Source organism: Nymphalis io, chromosome 13 (assembly GCF_905147045.1).
Source record: "Nymphalis io chromosome 13, ilAglIoxx1.1, whole genome shotgun sequence".
Classification (NCBI taxonomy): Eukaryota; Metazoa; Arthropoda; class Insecta; order Lepidoptera; family Nymphalidae; genus Nymphalis; species Nymphalis io.
The window spans coordinates 9,613,240-9,635,484 of NC_065900.1; the positions used below are offsets into that span (position 1 = coordinate 9,613,240).

Genomic DNA, 22,245 nt, shown 5'->3' on the forward strand with positions numbered 1-22,245 from the left:
TTAATAATAAAAATAATGGAGTCAATCTTACCTAATTGTTAAAAATGTTTTTGTATTAATTTTACTACCTATGTATTAAGAAAAATCGCTCTTTAAGCTATTACTGTGATCTTTGTCACATTGAAATTATTCTAGGAATATTGTTAATGTTAATTGTAAATAATATATTTTTCATGTAAGTGACTTTTATAATTAATGTGTTTTTTTATAATTTGATTGTTTAGTGTGCATATTATGAATTATTAACAGTAATGTAAAATTATTATTTAAATAAAACGTATTAGAAAATTAATTTATTATTTATGTGACAGCTTATCTTTGTTTTTGTTTTATTAATTATAGAAATAAAAAGATATTTTTTATTACCTAGGTCTATTATTTTAAACATTATTATTACATTTTTATTATTTATATAAATAAGTCGAGATTGTAATTCAAAAAAATATAAGCCTAGACTTTCTCTCAGGTTGACTGTAAAAAAATAATCGTTGTAAGCGTCAGTCATTAAAGACATTGGTTTAATGTGCCAGTAAATATATTCTAAGCTAATCTATTTAAAATGTTGGAACTACAGACTCTTTAGAATGTTTTTAACAAAGTAGGAATAAAATTATATCTTAATACGTATCTTCAAAAAAGCCGAGATGGCCTAGTGGTTAGAACGCGTTAATCTTAACCGATGATCGTGGGTTCAAACCCGGGCAAGCACCAATGAATTTTCATGTGCTTAATTTGTGTTTATAATTCATCTCGTGCTTAACGGTGAAGGAAAACATCGTGAGGGAACCTGCATGTGTCTAATTTCATTAAAATTCTGCCACATGTGTATTCTACCAACCCGCATTGGAGCAGCGTGTTGGAATAAGCTCCAAACCTTCTCCTCAAAAGGGAGATGACGCCTTAGCCCAGCAGTGGGACATTAACAGGCTGTTACTTTACGTACCTTCAAGGCTGAAATGATTATCTACATACAATCAAAATTATACAACATGGTCGCGCGGATTGGTGACAAAATACTAGCAATTTGACTCCTTGAATCGAAATTCCGATTTTCGAAAATATATCCGGAATTTGCAGTGCTATAAATTTTCAAATTGCTTTTGCACCAAGATTTTGGACTTTAACTATTAATGGGACAAAGATATAATTTGGAATAACCGTCGCAGTCTTAATTGTTGTTTTCCTGATACTAAACGGGGACAATGTGTCATTACATGTAGAGTTGTTTCACCAAACACGTATGTTAGAATTTCATCTGATATATGCTGGTTTTTTTAAGTTTTCGTCGAAGTAAACTCAGCCACTTAGATCAGGTTTTTAATAAAATCGATTTTTGGGTAACAAAAAGACTTGGATCTCTAGAAAATAATATATATGAACAGAATTGTAATTTAGTTGTGTAAATTTTTACCATTCAACCCATTATCCAATAATAACAAAAGATATCAAGAAGAAAGTAACACTAAAACAAAAGATCTATTATAAAATTTATTTTATTTTTCATTGTTACATACTAACATAGAACATAAGAAACGATTAATTACTACATAACTCATATGTAGTCATTAATCATTTCATAAGATAAAATATAAAGAGCCGTTAACCGTTAGGTACTTGTCGTGGAAAGCGATACTTTCGCTTGGTCACTAGTTTGTGCCAAAAGGATACGTATCATGCATTATAATTATTAAAAAAAATACAAGTCTTAAATAGGTATATTATTAAAAGATAAAATACATTTAGGTACACTTATTTTTAAAAATAATAACGACAAAATAATTAGCATTGTATTGTAAGTCCCATTTAAAAAAAATGCTTTAGTTGTATTTTTCTTATATCTAATGTAAAAGTTTAATTTTTATCGCAAATCGATAGACTGATTAGTGGGAGACACCCCGTCCAAATAACGTACGAAGTCCGTCAAAAGGCCGAGCTACCATATCAGTGTGTGTTAGTTTGTGCGCGCGTGCGACAAGTTCAAAGACGAGCGATGCGCAGGTTGTGCGAATTCTGAATTTGAAGTTTGAATTTTTTTTTTGTTTTGTTTTGTTTTGAACCAGCTGCAGTATGTGGAAGTGCTTTCTTTTCTTTGTATTTGCAGCCGTAACTTTCACTTCTACTCAGGTTTGTGTATTTATTAATTTTAAAGTAATTAGTTTTTATAAATATCTATATTTTGTAACATAAATATTTATGCGTTTTGCTAAATAAGTGTATTTGTAATTTATTGACGATGATGATGATGAGTGATAGTTGTATTTAAAATTGATAAAAGTTGTGTTATAATTAAAATATATCTAGCATATAATTTTTCCTTTGGCTTTAACTGTAATTATTAAATGCATTTTACGTAATTTGTACTTTCAAATACAACATTTTCCTTGTTTCACATGAAGTACTTTTGAAATTACATTATTTGATGACAAAAAATATTATGTAATTTTTTTGTATTATATAGGGGGATATTTTGCGGGACACACGTGGCGTGTTCTCGAAGAATTTCTTCGGTGGTGTTTGGGGCAATCGACCACCTTTGCTGGAATCCAACCAGCCGAGGACAACATGCACTTGTAGTTAGCATCGCATATTTTATTAAATGTTGATAATCTCAGTTCCTTAATATAAACAAGCGAGGGAAAGTAAATAAATTGTTTACTGGTTTGGTAGTATTAAGTAATTTATCACAAATAATAGTTAAATAGTCACTATATTATGAATTTTAAATATACAAACCTTTAACAATAACATGCTCTCAACCTTTCCTTACGAAGCCAATTAAAATAAATATTGGGTTAATTTGCAATAGTATTTTGACCTTATGAGAATTTTAAATTAAGTTAGTGTTAATTTTAATAATATCATATTTCAGAATGCGGTGAAAGAAATGAAGTATCTCGTATCGTTGGCGGTGAAGAGGCCAGTATCAATGAGTTCCCATGGATGGCGAAGTTATCGTATTTTAAGCGGTTTTACTGTGGAGGGATGACTATTAATGACCGATATGTGCTTACAGCTGCGCATTGTGTTAAAGGGTAAATTTATTATTAGACAAATTATTTTAAAACATTTATTCATTATCTATGACACACATTTTTTCATGACTCAGTTTTTTTTTGTAAATATAATCTGCAGAACCAAATTATGTATCTACATTTTTCGCCACAAGTTATTACGAATATCATAATTAAATAAACTTAAAAAAAGATTATTATCTTAATTTGCTTATAGTTATACAAATATAGTATCTACATATTATTAGAAATTAAAATCCGTTTTCTAACTTAAGCTTTTTGTTTGGTTATAAATTATTTATCAAATTCTATTATTAGACTTCATTGCTACATCGCTTGAATATATATCTTTATTTTATAAAAGCATACTGGTTACACAATACAGATGGTGTCAGATTTAGCAATTTGTTTTTATTTATTTTTGTCTGGTCCATTTCAAATTAATCGTGGCGCCCAGCACAATTTAGTGTAACCTTTGAATGTCATTTAAAAATTTTATATCACAAGTTATAATGATCATTTTATTGTTATTATAAAACGATTATAGCATAATTAAATATATATTGTATATATTTAAGATTAAATGTATGTCATAAATAGCGCAATGGTTGCGATTTCGATTGTATTGATATTTTCTATAGTTTATTATATAAGATAATTTGGTTGATGATTTTTGGTTAATTAGAACGTATGCAGAACGAATGAATTAATATTTTACATTATTAAGATTAAAATAGTTAGTTATACTCATTCTGTTTGCCATAAACATTGATTGTTTAAAATACATTTGCTTTGAACCAACAACCTTACGTGCTTAAATGATCCGAGAAGCCTGAACATTTTAGCAAGTGGCTTTTAGGTATTTACACAATACTTAAGAGGGTATTGACTTGCTATCAACACTTTAAAACAAAAAAAGAATGTTTGCAAACTGTTCATTTTACAGAAAAAACGTATTGAATACTTTCTAATTGCATGTAAAATTTTAAGAAGTGATTTTTCAAATTAGGGTTATCCTTAATTTTTTTGAAACTGAGGTTTTGTTTTTGTCTAAATTATATAGGGAAAACATTATTGTTAATGTAGGTTAATCGCAAACAAATGATGCAGTCGCTTAAAAACCGAGTCCTTTGAATATTTAGGATGACGTTGAGTCAACAGCGAGAACCTGATAATTTGCGATAATACCTAATATGTAAATCAGAGGAGAAGTAGAGGACGTTTGACGATTGGAGTTATTCCTTTATTTTGATAAAAATGTTAATTCGTCTCCAAATTGCAGATGAGATTGTATATCATCGATATACGAGTCCGATAACCTGGGAAAACAGGCCCAGAATAAGTTCTTGGTCCGAATTTTTGAATTCCAATCAGTATAAGTGCGTTCACCTTTAAACCGGCCGAGAGGCAGGCTCTAAACTTTGAGTTCAATATCCTCACCTAAATGTCCACACTGGAAGCGTTTGCACGTTTTATTATTTTTTTACGTCTCAAAGCTTGATTTCTAAACGAAAACATGGCAATGGCCTTATCCTTAATATTTACCAAATATTAACATGGAAAAGTATGCATGATTTCAAAGGTTATGTTAGAAGGTATAAGGTTAAAATACTAAGCACCGAAGATATTTTTCGAGTCAACTGCTACAGACAGTGAAAGCGTAAATGAAGCATTAATGGTATTCAAGTCCAAAATATTTTGTACACTTTCGCTCAATGCGAACACAAACATGGATTTGTAATGACTTATTGAATAACAGTTTTTTATGAATGCAACCTACTTATAGAAACATAAATATAGCAAACAAATTGACTGTATATTCATATTCAATGGACTATATAACTAAGGCATATATTACATATACAACTTAAAAAATATGTTACCTTTCATTTTGAATTATCTTTAACTTTATGTACTTTATCATACAATGTATATAATGAATTAATTTTTATTTTCAGCTTTATGTGGTTTATGATAAAGGTTACATTCGGCGAGCACAACCGTTGCAATGCGACCCAGAGGCCGGAGACTCGCTTCGTTATCCGTGCTATTGCAAATAAGTTTAGTCTAACAAACTTCGACAATGACATCGCGTTGTTACGACTAAATGAGAAGATTCTCATGTCAGTCGCCATCAAGCCGATATGCTTGCCAACCGATAGCAGTGAGTTCTTATTGCCGTACATTAGCTTCTAATTGAATTGACTTGACATACTTCTTAGAGACTTGCTTTTATAGTATATATAACTTTATAGTGATATGGTTTGGTGCAGGCGACACTGCGCTTACCACACCACAACCCACATACCATTATTTTACAATCAAACTTATGATTTGTATTACGGTAGTCGTTTTAGATAGCGAGTGCGCCACAGCTTTATGAGGTACAACAGATATATTCCCTTATGGTGGAGATAATTGACCATCATCAAGTAAATTTGCTTGTCTGTCTTTTAGCTATTAATAACGAAGAAAGACAAATGACTTTAATCATTTATGTATCTGTAATTGTTGCTATAAGGGAAATAATATAAACCTAGAATTATTGTTATTTAAAATGGCTATTTCATTTCGTTGATAAAATAAATTAAATTTGCATTCATTTTGTCGTAAATGTAGTTATTTGTATATATTTTAGAAGAAAGACATTATACACGATCACATTGTTGTAAATCTATATAACACCTACATAATTTTTTAACTTTCGCTATAAAAACGCCTAGCCAAGTAATTTTCTAAACATATTACCACATAGATATAAACATAGTGGTAAGGCTTTGTGCAGGCCCGTCTAGATAGGTATCACCCACTCATCAGATATTCTGCCGCTAAGCAGAAATACTTGGAATTGTTATGTTCCGATTTGAAGGATGAATGAGCCAGTGTAACACAACATAACATCTCAGTTTCCAAGGTTGGTGGCGCATTGGCGGTGTATGATTATAATATGATGTGAAAGTTGTATGTGAATGGAATCAGTATTTTTTGCGTAAATAAAAAATAAAAAATGAGTGTCAGTTTTGTTATCACCCATATTTAATAGTTTTATGTGTAGCTTAATATATGTGAAATAAACATTTAATCATAAAGATAATGGTTGCTTCACAATATATATGACATTTGGCATGTTTCGTTCGAAGGAAGGCAAAAGATACGTAAGGAGATCATTGAAAAGAAATAAACATAATATCGAATTCAATAATTGATTTCGCAAATATTTTAGTTATAAATACTTTAAACGTATTCAAAGTTAATAGTTAATTGATATAATAATGATCAATAAGTTTACTGATTTGTTTAAAATGTACTTCGTTTCGAAATCGAAAGGATGTGATAGCTACTCGATTGAAATATCTTTGTTACATCTTTGATAGTTTTCTGTGTTTCGATTATGTTAGTCATATGTAACATTTTGTAAATTTCTAAAATACTTTCTTTCAAAATGAAATTATATTTAAATATTTAATAAAAACTTTTAATAATTATACTGACTTCATAAAATCAATTAATGTACAGGTTATGATAGAAAGACCTAAAGACGCTAATAAAATGTCAGAGAAAGTGATTAATATCATTAGATGAATAATTACTTGACGTGTTTATATTTAGTTTATAATGTATAATATACAGTAACAGCCTGTTAATGTCCCACTGCTGGGCTAAGGCCTCCTCTCCCTTTTGAGGAGAAGGTTTGGAGCTTATTCCACCACGCTGCTCCAATGGGGGTTGGTAGAATACACATGTGGCAGAATTTCAATGAAATTAGACACATGCAGGTTTTATCACGATGTTTTCCTTCACCGTTAAGCACGAGATGAATTATAAACACAAATTAAGCACATGAAAATTCATTGGTGCTTGCCCGGGTTTGAACCCACGATCATCGGTTAAGATTCACGCGTTCTTACCACTAGGCCATCTCATCACAGGCCATCTCATCACATGTATAATATGTTGCGTTATTTATAGTTTGTGATGATAGAGTATCATCAATTTTAATAATTTATTTGTCACGTTTCACCTTTTTTTTGAATGGAAAATATCAAAAAAAGTCTTCTTAGCAAAAAATTAGATATATTTCTACCTAGGTACGTAAAGTACGTTATCAACACCACGCTTTCTTTAAAATTGAATACCGACGTATTCAATTTTAAAGAATTCAGTCTCTATATTCAAATAAATCGAGCATATTATTATTTACTTTGTAATTTTCTATTAAAGATTAGTTCTAATTACCTATAGCGCTTTTATTATTTTCAACTTTCTGGCCGAGTTATGCAGAGTTGTTTCGTCTAATATCTAATATATTAATTATGCCGTAACAGCCTGTGAATGTCCCACTGCTGGGCTAAAGGCCTCCTCTCCTCTTTTTGAGGAGAAGGTTTAAAGAAGGTTTAATTATATAATATAAAAATTCAATTAACTTAATTGAATGAATAATCATAAATGATAATATAATTAAGTCTAGGCCTAAGGATGTATACAAAATGTATGTTATTTAGATATTTATATAAATTATTTTTAGGTATATGCCAGTCTTACCTACTGCTATACAAAACAACCTCTGTTCGATAATATTTTTAATTTACAATTTGTTTTCCGTACAGCAAATCTGTACGTGGGAGTCAAGGCAGTTGCTTCTGGATGGGGGACTTTGACAGAAGAAGGCAAGGTATCCTGCACGTTGCAAGAAGTAGAGGTGCCAGTAATAAGCAACCAGGAGTGTCGAAACACAAAGTATACAGCCAACATGATTACGAATAATATGTTGTGCGCAGGGTACCCTAAAACCGGACAGAAGGATTCTTGTCAGGTAATTGTTGTCAAATTGAATTTAGTTATTATTATGTACTAGTACAATATTATGCCACCGTTTTAGTGTTTAATAAAGTATAGAATTTAGTAAAAAGTTAGCTATGTGTACTCTGATCCTATTTGTTGTTATATGTTAAAGCTATGCGGGCTTATGATATATTAGATGATTATACATCGTTAATGTATACACATGAACAGTTCTTAATATCATTCTTATGATGACTACATTTTTGATATTATTTTTTTTTGCCGCAGCAAAAACCTCTTAACATTCAGAGAAACAATTAAATATTGCTCATTTAGGGCACCAATTTAGTAGTACGATGGGTTATATATAAAATCAATAACCTGGATAATGACTACCTATATGCTAGGATCCACAATCGAGTTTGGAAGAGCTTGCGATCTCAATATATATGTTTCCAGGGTGACAGTGGCGGGCCGCTCATCACTGAGAGAAAGCACGACAAGCGGTACGAGCTAATAGGTAATGAATATTGATGTTTACTTTGCGAATCCTACTGCGTCCGTAGCTCCCTCTGCAAACAAAGCACATAACGCCTTTCACTTGCTGATAACATGCGTGTTTAAGTGTATCGGATACATTTATTTATCTTAACGGTAGATGCTGTTTTGTTATGTATGCTGAAACATTTATTTAGTTTATATTAGTATCTATTATAATTTCACTGTAATACTGGGAGAGCTTTGCGCAAACCTTCGATGGTTCTATCCACTTATTACATACTTAATTACTTCAATAGTTTGCTCGAAAGGTAGTGAGTTAATGTACTAATTCTAGTGATGTTGGTCACTGTGGGGTGTTTCTATTATAAAACCAAAGTCTATAATCTATGCGTTTTTTCACGTCATTCATAACGTCAAGGCAAACCAAGTACTATATATATCATCTTATAATATTAAATTAGATATATATATATATATATATATAATATATATATATATATATATATATATAATATATCGTGTATCTCGGTTTAGATCAAATTTTATATTTAGTTATAGTTAAGTATATTATTACATAAGAATACAATTAATTAAAGTATGACATTAAATTTTAATTGTTATTTTTCAGGTGTCGTGTCATGGGGTAACGGATGTGCTCGGATGGGCTACCCCGGGGTATATACGAGGGTCACCAACTATTTAGACTGGATTCGAGAGAACACGAAAGACGCTTGCTACTGCAACGAATGAAAATCTGTCTTTGTGAGCTATACGTAAACATTTATTACAAAAGAATATATATAAAATGACAACTCATAATATCTATATTTAAATTCATAAATAATTTACCTTTCTATTCTTGTTCTAATTTAAACAAAATATCATAATGTCATAATAGTAAAAAAAATTTATAAGTTTGTAGAAGGTGCAGTGCATTGTAATTATAAATATTTTTTTTAAATAAGTAATGTAATTTAAATTGTTATCGTTAATAATTAATCGCACCAATAAAGAGTGTTGTCAATTAAAAAAAAAAACAATCAAATACTGGCAACAATATTAATAATGTAACCGATATAATATATTACCTTATAAATTTAATTTGTTGTAAATGTGTTTTGTTTGTATAATAATACCATATAAAAGAACCATTTGTCTTATAATTAACATTTAGCGAAATGGTATTATTTTTACCGATTCAAATTATAAAGATAAATAATAATACATGCTTAAAATTAATTTAGTTTTTTAGTCAAGAATTTGTCACGTAATTTATAAGAAATCATTACTAAGTCATTGAACTCGTGTACATATTAAAACGCGCAAAATTATTTTGGATCTAACTCTTGAGGATGACTAATTTTTGTACAAAGTTAGGTAAATTAAATCTTGGCTCTATAAATCAGATTTTATTACGGAACTTTTTGTCATTGCCAATTCTATCTTTATTAGTTTGAGTTTATTTTAAATTGTACCAAATATATTTCAATAGGTTTCGCTTTTATAATGTTTTGGAGTGTTAATATTTATTAGTTACAAAATATACGTAATAATGCCATATATAATAAGCTTAGATTTAAGTACGACTGTGGTTTTACAATGTAATAATATATAATTAAAGTACCTCATAAAAACTGTGTTTTTTACTTTACATGTGAAATATTTCTGTTAATTAAAATCATATATATTAAATCGATAAAATCGAGTAGAATATACCTATATTAATATTATTATGAATTATCCTTTATTACGACTGAACAGATCGTAATTAAATTTAACATTGAGGTAAGAAATTGCATTTAGTTAATATATAAATATATAAAATATATAAATATAGGATAAAGCAGCAACATACTAGCAGATTATTTTTCTATGTTATTTTTTATTTTTAATAAGAGATTCAGGACTGTCCAGAAAAGGGTGGGTCCATTCAACCTCGAAGCCCTGGATATCTCTGTGATTTTGTTCGTTTTCAGAGGATTTGGCCATCAGCGTCAGACATAAGATTTTATAGTTTCCACTATTTTATTACCTCTAGCATAAAAACACAGCGATGACAAGACCTTAATTTTATTATTGACTAAATTGCTTCATATTGGTCTAACCATTAAATCTTTTCCATTTGAATCACGAGTAAATCATATACAATCCTAGAATACTGTCTAAGTATAATGTATCTATGCCTGTAGTACCGCACTTCTTAGCGCTCCAGAGGCTCTCTAACAATATTTTATTTATGCATAAACTTAATACTAGTACCACACGTCTTTGACTGCCTCGTTGGTCTAGTGGCTTGATGAAAGGCCGCAGACCCGGAGGTCCTAGGTTCAATTCCCAGGTCTAGCCAATAAAAAGTTATTGGGTTTTTCTATCAGAAAATTCTCAGTAGCAGCCCGGAGTCTGGAAGTGGGAAGTGTGTACACTCCCGTGCCTCGTAAAGCACGTAAAACCGTTGGTCCTGTACATGAACTCTTTCCGATTGTGTCGGATTGCCGTCCTATCGGATTATGAGAGTTAGGGAATACAGAGTGCACCTGTATTTGCTCACACACTTGTGCACTATAATATTTCCTGCGTATTTGGCTAATCTCTCTTGAGATTGACCGCCGTGGCTGAAATCGGTCTGGAGGACATTTTTACCACACTTCTCGTACCACAAAGTTTAACAAATAAGCTAACATTAAGACACTAATGTTATTTGTAATATGTATATACCGTAATATAAAATATTACAAATAACATTAGTGTCATATATTTTACAGTTATTCATTTTTAGAAATATCTTCGTTATTGATAATTTTCAATTATACTTCTATAAATTGCTTATATATTGCTTATTTTCTATTAATTTATATTTTAACTGATGAATTTTAAAAATATATTATGTATAAAAACCTCAATGTACAATAAATGACATGATCTTTCGTTAGCATTTATACTCTGTGATGAAGAAAAACCGGTTACATTTAAAAAAACTTTTCAATGTTTGAAATTATAGTTTCAATCATGTATGTTTATAATCGGTAGGTACAGAGTAAGTATCAATAACATGTTTAAGTGCATACTTAATTTTCTAACTCGTCTATGACAACGTCAATAAGATTCAAATTACTGATTAATTCATATGGATACAGAAGGTCAATGATCCATGAGGTCATTGCCAAATAACATGTTTGAATATATAACCTACGTTTGGCGCCTAAAAAGTTGCCTTTAAAAGCTTGTTTAGCACTTACACTGAATAGCATCTCCCACTTTAGGTTTTTCTATAAAAGATATATAAATTAAAGTCCAAAAGACCAGTCCCGGTGGGTTATAGCTGTAATATATTTTGAATTTTAGTAATGACGTGCTACATTTTAGGATACCCGATATTCATAAGTGCGGTGGGACAGTAGAAATGAGTTAGTGTATCACAAACTTTGTATCCTAAGCACAACGAAGACACAGTGATTGTGTTGACAACGCTTATTGTCATTTTCTTGTCACTTGTCTTATAAAAGTCGATCGCTACAGAAGTAAAATAGTATGATTTTATATTTGTTTTGTTTTCTTTGGTGCGTGTCTATCGGTGCTGGGGATACGTTGACTAAGGTAAGGTTTTGTTATATTTTTTGTGGATTTCAATCTGCATTCCGTGAAATGTTTTTTTACTACGATTTCAAACGAATATAAAATTTTATATTTATCGATCTTGTTATGAATTTATGTTCTTCTAATTATAATTAATCGCTTTGTAAAAACTATAAATCTTATTAGCATAATTTGTTTTTAAATTATAATATTTTCTCATTAATATTTTTATAAAGTGACTCAATTAATTTTTTGTGTATGAAATTAATTTAAAATTTATTTTATGTGTTTGTTAAAGTTCTCATATTAATATTGTCTATGGAATATTTGTCTTTTTTAGGGCTTGCTTAGAGTTACTGACGAATATTATGCGTACGGACAACATTCAGAAAGTCAGTTGCCGCCTTGTAGAGACTGTAGTGAGTACATTTTATAATAAGTATTTATTAGTATAGAAAAATTGAATTAATTCTCCTTCGTCCTTTATTATGAGAATTAAGGAAATAATAGGGTTTTTGATTAAAAAAGTATTATTTACTTTTAACGATGTTTTTCTTCTTCGAGTGCCACTCCGACTAGCGAAGGTTGGCAGTCTGCTTTGAATAATTAACGGTGTTAGAATATTTAATTTGAATTTAATTAGCTGTTTAAGACAGCAGATAAAATAAGATATTATTAACTTTACATATATGTATGTAAAATCAAAGAAAAGACTGAATTGACAAAAGAAGATTTCTTTTCTCTTTACTTTTCAATCATTCGTTTATTTTTTATTACTAAAAAAAATGCAAGGTTGAGTTTAGCACATATGAAGAATGAATGATGAAATTATTTAAAAGAGATTTTTAAGACCATAATTGAATGTATTACACGTTTATTTATATATATTATTATATTATTGTATTTGACACGGGGTGGGTGAATTTTTGTTCTTAGGTGCTGACAAACAGAATATAAATAACACATTGATCGAATAATAATACTTACGTATGTGGTGTGTTTTACTAAAGTAAATGAACCATTTCTAGGTTGCGGTGAGCGCAATGAAGAGCCTCGTGTGGTTGGCGGTTCTATGTCCGACTTGAATGCCTTTCCTTGGATAGCTCGTCTCATCTACCACAATTCCTTTGGATGCGGAGCGTCCCTCATTAATGACAGATATGTTATCTCTGCAGCTCATTGTGTTAGAGGGTAAATACGTGATTCAATAAACAATACATAAGTATTCGTTATTTAAATATGATTGTGTATAACACATATTACCTTATTAGGTATTTGGTACTTAGCTGCTCCGCGTAGTATCACCCGCGTTAAATGTTCTTGCTTCGACCTTGTGGGCCGTAGTGTGATGTTAAATTACAACCTTCCTCAAGAATTGAACTATCTACAAAAATATTTCTTTAGTAGTTACAGAATTAAGCACTTCAGCTTTATTATGTATAGATTAGAGTTATTATCGACTTATATTTGAAATTAAAATAAATTAAAAAAAAAGCGCAAATCGAAACATTAATTGAGACCGAAATGTAACAGAGCATAAAATGACATGTATCTTTTAATTCCTTCCCTTAAATAAGACCTTCAACTTAGCTTCAGCAGCGTCAATTCATAATCTCATCTAAATTATGACCTGATTCTAAATTTTCTCATTTTTGATAAATAATTAAACATTGAATTATATTGTTAATATATTAATAATATTACTTATTTTTAGCAATATAAGACACCACGATGAAGATTGTTAATAAAAAATAAGACGATATCTTATTCGTTCATATTTTACATTATAAAGTTATATTCTAAAGGCTTAAAAGAGCACAAGTATTTTACCTTGAAGTGTTCCAAAATTGAGACTGATAATATTATTTGTGCTAGCAACATTTTAGGTACAATTATTAAATCAAAACAGATTCCCTAATTTTTACGATATACTATACAATATTTTCAAATTAGAAAAAAAAGAATATAAGTGAATTTAAATCGTTAAAAGGTTCAACTCATAATTCGATTTTATCCGAAGCAAACAGGAAAGTCGAGACACTAAATCGGCCGGAGTAAATTGAAAAAAGAACCTTTAAAGAAGCTTATCTCATTTTTCAAACTTTTATTTTCTTAATTGCTTTCGCACTTTATATGTGACTAAAAGCGCTAAAGACTTCAATTTTTATAAATATCGAATTAATAATGTACGTTTTGTGTTGTACATTTAAGTAATAAATACGTTCTTGAGGTTTTTGTAATAAGGATTAACATTGTAGTCGATTTTAAATATAATTTAAAAATTACAGTTATAGTTAATTATAGTAATTATTTATGAAATTATATTTAAAATCGACGAAAAGTTACAACGAATATACGGTTACTATTCGGTATTCAGCCAAATTCGTCGAATACCGATTAGTTTCATTAATTCCTTTTTCGTTCAAATCTGTCCAGTCCTTCAAATCCTGTGCAGTCTTGCCTGTGGTGAATGATCTTAGTAACAATAAAATGATTTCCCCGCCATTTAATTAAATTTAATTAAAGAAAATACATATTACTTATTAGTTATATTAGTTTCGATTGACTTTTATCATATAATTAATTTATTACGAAGTTAGTGAAGTTTTTATACAAAAAACAAAAAAACAATTCTTGTTAGATTGTTAGACCAATGTATCGATGGATTTATTTACACTTATTTATTATATTACTTATTTATTTACACTTTACAACATATCTGGATAAAATATTACTTAATGTACATTTAATGTACTAGATTATTAGATGCATCGCTGGTTTGGATTAAATTTTTGTTACAACAATTTTTATCATTTATTTATTTAACAAAAATTTTCAGGTTTATGTGGTTCATGTTTCGAGTGAAATTCGGTGAACATAATCGTTGTGACCGCAAGACTACACCTGTTATTCGTCATGTAGTGAAGATGTACGTCCACAACTTTACAATAGCTGAATTAACAAATGACATTTCTCTGTTGCTTCTAAGTCAGCCCATGAAGTATTCTCATGCTATCAGACCTGTCTGCCTACCTAAGAACGGTTAGTAAAAAATGTATAAAGCTGTCAAGATATATAGATCTTATCTACCACTAAGAATTTAATTTAGAATGGTTAATTAAACGCTTTATATTATAGAATTTGACAGCAACTTCTATATACTCTTGTTTGTGCTTAAACTTATCGACATTGTGACATAAATTGTTTAAGTGTTAGCGTCGAGAAATTAGATCATTTTATATTGTGCTCTTTAGAAATTTCATTATCATCTGTATTAGTAAGATAACACAAGATATACATTTTATTATAAATTAAAACCATAAAAGATATAATTATCTTTATATAAAATTTATTTTGCCATAAAGATATATCTGAATTTATAGTGTATAAAATTAAGAATCCTGCTTCTTTATTGCGAATCGTAAAAGCGTTAAGAAAAAGATATTTCTTTGTATAATAATCAAATGTCGAATATATAACGATGTATTTATTTTGTTAGATCATCAGATCAAGTTTCTAGATTTTAAATAAAATAAATAAAAAGACTGATATCTGGTTACTATATTTAGGGAACGATTCATTTTGCTTACTGAAAGCGTCCTAATAAGATATGTTTCATATTATAATATGAATATATGTATGTAGCTCAAACGAATTTAATAGCTCGTACCTTTATTAAAAAACGATCGGTTATGTACAATAACGATTCGTTAAATATAGGATGATATAATAATAAGAGTTAAGTAGACTTAGATCGAGCGAGGTACTTATTGATTAGTATTACTTATTTGTTTTAGTGCATAACTTATATTCCGGTGCACAAGCCACTGTCGCAGGATGGGGTGCGATGGGTGAGACCGGCAACTGGTCTTGTACCCTACTCGAGGCAGATCTACCAGTTCTTAGTAATGAGCAGTGTCAAAACACGAAGTATAACAAGACGAAGATAAAGGATGTTATGATGTGTGCAGGGTTTCCAGAAACTGCACATAAGGACGCTTGCACCGTTAGTTTGAATATAGCTTAAATTAGATAAGAGTAGAATGCTAGAAGACTATATTATGTATCTGATGCGCTTATGTAATCACATCTGCTTATTGATACTGCTTCGACTACTGGTGGTAGAGCTTTGTGCAAGCTCGTCTGGGTAGGTACCACCCACTCATCAGATATTCTACCGCAAAACAGCAGTACTTGGTATTGTTGTGTTCCGGTTTGAAGGGTGAGTGAGCCAGTGTAATTACAGGCACAAGGGACATAACATCTTAGTTCCCAAGGTTGGTGGGGCATTGGTGATGTAAGCGATGGTTAACATTTCTTACAATGCCAATGTCTAAGGGCGTTTGGTGACCACTTACCATCAGGTGGCCCATATGCTCGTCCGCCTTCCTATTCTATATAAAAAAAGAGTTTTTATATATAGAAATGGATATTTATTTGAGAGTTGGTATATTTATGCATTTGCTTTTTCCTGACGCTTTGTCGAATATCGATTTGTGCAGCAATCTGATACCACCTTTGAAACTAAAACACAATTAAACAACAGCAACAAAAACATAACAAATAAAATGTATCAAAATTATGAAAGTAGTATTCAAAAATAAGTAAACGCCTGTTGAAATTATGTAGCAAAAACAATTTTTGATTTTAAAGATTTGCCTGCATTTTTATGATAATGATATAATATTCAAAAGTAGTAATACAAATAACTGTCTTGTTCTAACAGAGAAATTATCTTACTTAAAATTCTTATTTACTTACCGTTACCGTAATTATTTATGAAAATAAAGGCTATACTAGCAATAATAATAACTATTATTTTTATTATATAAACAGTTTAAAATTCATGTAATTAATTTATTTACATGATTATAATTATATGATTGACTATTCCATGATAAATTACTAGGGTATAATATCAGTAACAGCCTGTGAATGTCCCACTGCTGGGCTAAGGCCGAGGAGGCCTTCCTTATTTTGAGGAAAATGTTTGGAGCTTATTCCACCACACTGCTCCAATGCGGGTTGGTGAAATACATATGTGGCAGAATTTCATTGAAATTAGACACATGCAGGTTTCCTCACGATGTTTTTTTTCACCCTCAAGCACGAGATAAATTATATATAAATTAACACATGAAAATTCAGTGCTGCTTGCCCGAGTTTGAACCTACGATCATCGGTTAAGATTCACGTGTTCTTACCACTGGGCCATCCTGGCTTTTTTCGGGTATAATATTATTTATTTTAAACTTGCAGGGAGACAGCGGGGGACCTCTTATTAATGAAAATAGCGAGCATGCTTATGATTTGATTGGTAAGTATTAGTATGAATTAAATACTTGCGATAGTAATAGATAGTACGTGACCCGTAAGCCTCCGCTTTTAAGTAAATAGGTTTGTAGCCGATTCTGTGGGCAATATTTGGTAGTGTGGAATATATAAGTGACAAAATTTCACATGAAACGTGTAGATTTCCGCGCTATGTTATCTTTTACGACCGAGCTAAGGATGTATTATTAATAAATTTAGTACGTGAATTCAGCAATAATTACCAAGATTTGAACACGTGATCTTTGGTTAAGGCGCACATGTTCTAACGTCTGGGCCATAGTGATTTCAATTCTGCAAGATTAAAAAATAACGCTTTATTCAATATTAAATATAAGGTAAACGAAATTGTAGTTATTTAATTTAAAACTATTGTAACTTTTGCAGTCCTTTATATAAGCCAAAGACCACAAAAACTACTACTATGTATATAAATACACAATATTACAGGCACAAGGGGTATAACATCATAAGTCACGAGGTTAGTGACACATTGGCGATATAAGGAACCATAAATAGGTTTTATAGCGCCAATGTCTATGGACAGCGATGACCACTTACCATCAGGTGGCCCATGCGCCCGTTCGCCTACCGATTCCATAAAAAGTTATTAAGCCATTTTGTTTACAGGTATAGTATCATGGGGCTATGGATGTGCAAGGAAAGGTTACCCAGGGGTGTATACCAGAGTGACTAAGTACTTGGATTGGATTCGAGACAATACCGAAGACGGCTGTTATTGTGATTATTAAATACTATAAATGCAATTTACCTCGCTTCATGTATGTGCCTTAAATAATATTACTAATAAAAAATATATTATGTAATTTGTTTTTTATTTTTATAAACGGAAAGTACTACTAACATCCAGCCCGCATTTAATTTTGTTTTAATTAGTATGTTGTATGGAGTGGTCAATATTTCTTATCGCGCCAATGTCTCTGGGTGTTGGTAACCATTTACCATCAGGTGGCCCATTTGCCAGCCCACTTACCTTATTTATATAAAAAAATTTAATTAATTCAATATGTATGGTTTTAAATATTTTTTATTATTATTATACAAAAAATACTTTTTAAACATATTTTTATTTAAATATTATGTTACATCATCATTTATAACAGAGTACAGGTCAAAAAGCTAGTTTGCGCACTAATAATAGAAGAAGGCTAAACCGCATAGTGATGTCGCGGGAGCAACGCACCCATTCCTGTTGCCATCTCTTCGGATTTACTCGCATATTGCCTTAGGAATAAGTATTCCATACCGTTCACACATATAACCAACCTGCAAATCAAAATAAATATTAAATAAGGTAATCAGCATTGTTTTAAAAGTGAGTGTTCCTCAGTTAAAAATGTGGAACATTAGTGCGGTGCTTTTATTATTCGCGTGCTGCGGGACAATTGTAAGTTGAACAAATTTTTAGATACAAATAAACTAGGTATCGGGATGTTACTCTTGCTTACACGTTTTTAACCAATCTACTTTTTAAATTAAAAAAAAATAATAATACAAATAAATCGTACAAACATTTATACAGAGTTAGATTTGTAGTAATTTATAGAGAGTAGTTGTTAGTAATTAAAAAAAAAATAGTAATTTTTTAATTTACTCGTATTTTATTTTGTATTTTTAAGGCCCAGTGTGGGGAAATTGTCAATATTAAGAAAGAAAATTTGACCATTTATGAGGCGCCTAACAGTGAAAGTAAAGTTGATAAGAATGATGGATGTAATTGTCGTAAGTACATATTATATACGCATATATAATAAAAAATACAAGTCGTGTTTTAATCAAATTGTTTCAATAATTGATACGATATTAAAATAACACATTAGATACATTTTTCAAATTGATAAACATAATAAATGCAAGTCAATCACACTTTTTCGCTTGTTTATTTTCTATTTTAATAAAATTATAGTCTAAATCTAAATTGTGTAAACAATAAAAGCATTACATTGTCAATATTTACGTTTACCGTGTCACGCTATGGTTTATTATTAAATAATAATCATTATTAATCATCTCGACTTCATTAATCAATCATTATTAATAATAAGCATTTCGACAAAATTATGGTTATTATATTTAAAATTATCTAAATATAATTTTAAATATGATTATTGAGGATTTCAGAAAAAAATAGTAGTAGTTATATTTAACTATTTATTATAATTAACTTTATTATTATTTATATTATAATTAACTTTAATTTATTGTTATTAACAAGTAGTAGATGTTCTACGGTGTAACGCTTCCTTTCCTTTTGAGGCGAAGGTTTGGACCAATGAGAGTTGGTGCCTAAGCAAGTGAGAGATTTTCATCCGATACAAGTATGTCTCCAAATGATGTTCAGCGGTGAAGCAACCGCTGAGCAAGAGATGAATTATTAAACACAAATTATGAACATAAAAAAATCACTTATGTTGTCCGGTTTTCAACCGGTAATTCGGTTAATATGCAAAAGCTCTAACTGGACTCTCTTACAGACGTACATATATATATTTTCTTATTATTTACTATCAAACCTTAATTTATAAGAACATTGAAATCAAAATGTGACTAGGTTGCGGTGAACGAAATGAAGCCTCCCGTATAGTTGGTGGCGTAGAAACTGCTGTGAACGAATTCCCTTGGGTGGCGAGATTGACGTATTTCAACAAATTTTATTGTGGCGGTATGCTTATTAATGACAGATATGTCTTGACAGCAGCGCATTGCGTTAAAGGGTAAGAATATCAGACAAGTTGTGTTAAAAATTCAATTATGAAAATATTTAATTTGGCTTAATTTGAAAGATCCTTTCTGGGGATTAGAATTAAAAATGATAATATCGAAATTTTAGATTGTTTTTACAAACACCATATAAATAAAAATAAATTATTTATTTGGAAACAAATACATTGCCAATCGCTCTAATATTTGCTAATTTTACTAACCTATGAAATTAATTGTTTATCAGATTAATGTGGTTCATGATAAAAGTGACTTTGGGAGAACATAATCGCTGCAATAAGACTCATAGACCGGAAACCCGTTTTGTTGTGAACGTGGTGGCCCATAACTTTACATATCTGACGTTTAGGGACGATATAGCTGTTTTAAAATTAAATGAAAAAGTCCAAATATCTGACACGGTTAAGCCTGTATGCCTCCCACGCAGTGATGGTAAATAGAAACACCTTTATAAATTCTTATTTTACCTTATCAAGAAAACGAAGTGTAATTGTAATATATTGGACAGTTGCATATTAATAACATTAATATTAACAGATATTTAAATACTTTTAGATAATCAATACGAAGGAGTCAAAGCAATAGCTGTTGGATGGGGTTCTATCGGAGAGCAGAAGAATCACTCTTGCAATCTATTAGACGTAGAACTACCAGTTCTAAGTAACAAAGAATGTAGAAATACCAAGTATGAATCCACCATGATTGCTGATAATATGCTCTGCGCTGGATATCCTAAAGAAGGAAAGCGGGATACCTGTCAGGTACAGTACGGCAAAAATTGTGCTTATCGATTAAAAAACTTAATCAATCATTTATTTTGAAAATTTTTATATGTTTTATGACTCAATCAGTTTTAGACTTTATATGTAAATGGCATAAAAATGTATTTGAGTCTAACTTTCTCTCCATATAAAATGTGGAGTGTATATAACTCCACATTATATAAGTGGATTTATAAACACCACTACAATAACTGTATATATATAAAAAATAGTGAAAATATATTTAATTAATAGTTTATCCTTAAAATATAACACAAAAATAATGATGATACTTACGTATTGACCTGTGCGAAACGTATTGATGAACGGAAAAATATTTTTATAAATATTACCGAGAAAGTTATGTTTTTAGGGGGACAGTGGCGGACCATTGTCCGCAGAAAGAGGAGATAAGCGCTATGAACTATTAGGTAACAATATTAGGAATGAAAATATATTTTTTATTCTCTTAATATGATGGTATAATTTATCCTAATTCGCAGGCGTTGTTTCATGGGGTATCGGTTGCGGTAGACAAGGCTACCCTGGCGTTTATACCAGAGTCACCAAGTACTTGGACTGGATTAAGAATAATTCGCGGCACGGCTGTTTCTGCTCTGACTAATTTTTTTTATTTTACGTTGATGTATTTTATACAATATACCCGTATTATCCACAAAACTAATGTTATAATCCAATAACGTCACTAACATTGAAGTTATCTAGACCCTAAATTAAAGAGCCCGCATATTTTATTGTGTTTTTTTCTACAACTAGGGGTAATATATTGGCAATTGTACGAAAAAGGTTTCAAATAAGACATATATATACTTAGGTATGTAGTTTTGTAGCTATTTGCTTAGCAAGATGTATATTTTAAATGTGTTCATGTTTTGCTTCTTAACTCACGTGGTAAGTATTTCTTGCAAACACATTTTAGGTGATGGAGTCTCAAATGTATTAGGTTTTTATACCGGTTTTCGGAAGCTGTGTTTATGTCGTGAGTATATATAGCTTATAAAATGTAGCAAAAAAATTTATGATTTTATTCCGATTCTATTGCATTAATATGTTTCAGGATGTGGTATTTTAAAAAATTATGCAAATCATTCAAAAAGTGGTCGATCTTTTCATAATGACTATACTACTTACGAATTGCCATGGTTGGCAGCAGTTCACACAGGAACTACAACAATACGAGGGACTCTTATATCTGATAGACATGTGATTACTGCAGCTAATCCACTTTACCGGTAATTTAATAATTGTCCCTAATGATCTTTTTATTCTTAACAAACTTTTATGTAATAAAGTTTATCTGATACAGTAATATGCAAAATTAGCATGCACTTTAAATCACTTGTACTGAATTTTAATCAAATAAATTTGCTATTAAATATAATTATAAAAAGAGCTCTGTAGGGAAGATATCATTTTAAGAAATTTTATGCCTCTTTTAATATTAAGTCGACTAGGGTGATTGTGTATATAAATCTATGTATTTATCATATTGTATAAATGTTATTTGCAGAAAGTCGGCATCT

The 22,245-nt window shown here is 30.3% G+C and overlaps 2 protein-coding genes across 2 annotated transcripts; both read left to right on the forward strand.

Moving 5' to 3' along the window:
• Positions 1-2,067: 2,067 nt before the first annotated feature.
• Positions 2,068-9,078, forward strand: LOC126772711 (trypsin-7-like). The gene is made up of 7 exons (XM_050493235.1): positions 2,068-2,124; positions 2,459-2,573; positions 2,870-3,032; positions 4,970-5,175; positions 7,619-7,824; positions 8,253-8,313; positions 8,923-9,078. The coding sequence occupies exons 1-7, from the start codon at positions 2,068-2,070 to the stop codon at positions 9,042-9,044; spliced, it is 930 nt and encodes a 309-aa protein (XP_050349192.1). The 3' UTR covers positions 9,045-9,078.
• A 2,744-nt stretch (positions 9,079-11,822) lies between these two features.
• On the forward strand, positions 11,823-21,326 carry LOC126772971 (transmembrane protease serine 9-like). The gene is made up of 14 exons (XM_050493575.1): positions 11,823-11,888; positions 12,208-12,286; positions 12,896-13,058; positions 14,707-14,909; positions 15,665-15,873; positions 17,127-17,184; positions 17,829-17,941; positions 18,550-18,606; positions 18,839-18,941; positions 19,771-19,933; positions 20,167-20,372; positions 20,496-20,701; positions 21,075-21,132; positions 21,205-21,326. The coding sequence occupies exons 1-14, from the start codon at positions 11,823-11,825 to the stop codon at positions 21,324-21,326; spliced, it is 1,806 nt and encodes a 601-aa protein (XP_050349532.1).
• Positions 21,327-22,245: the final 919 nt, after the last annotated feature.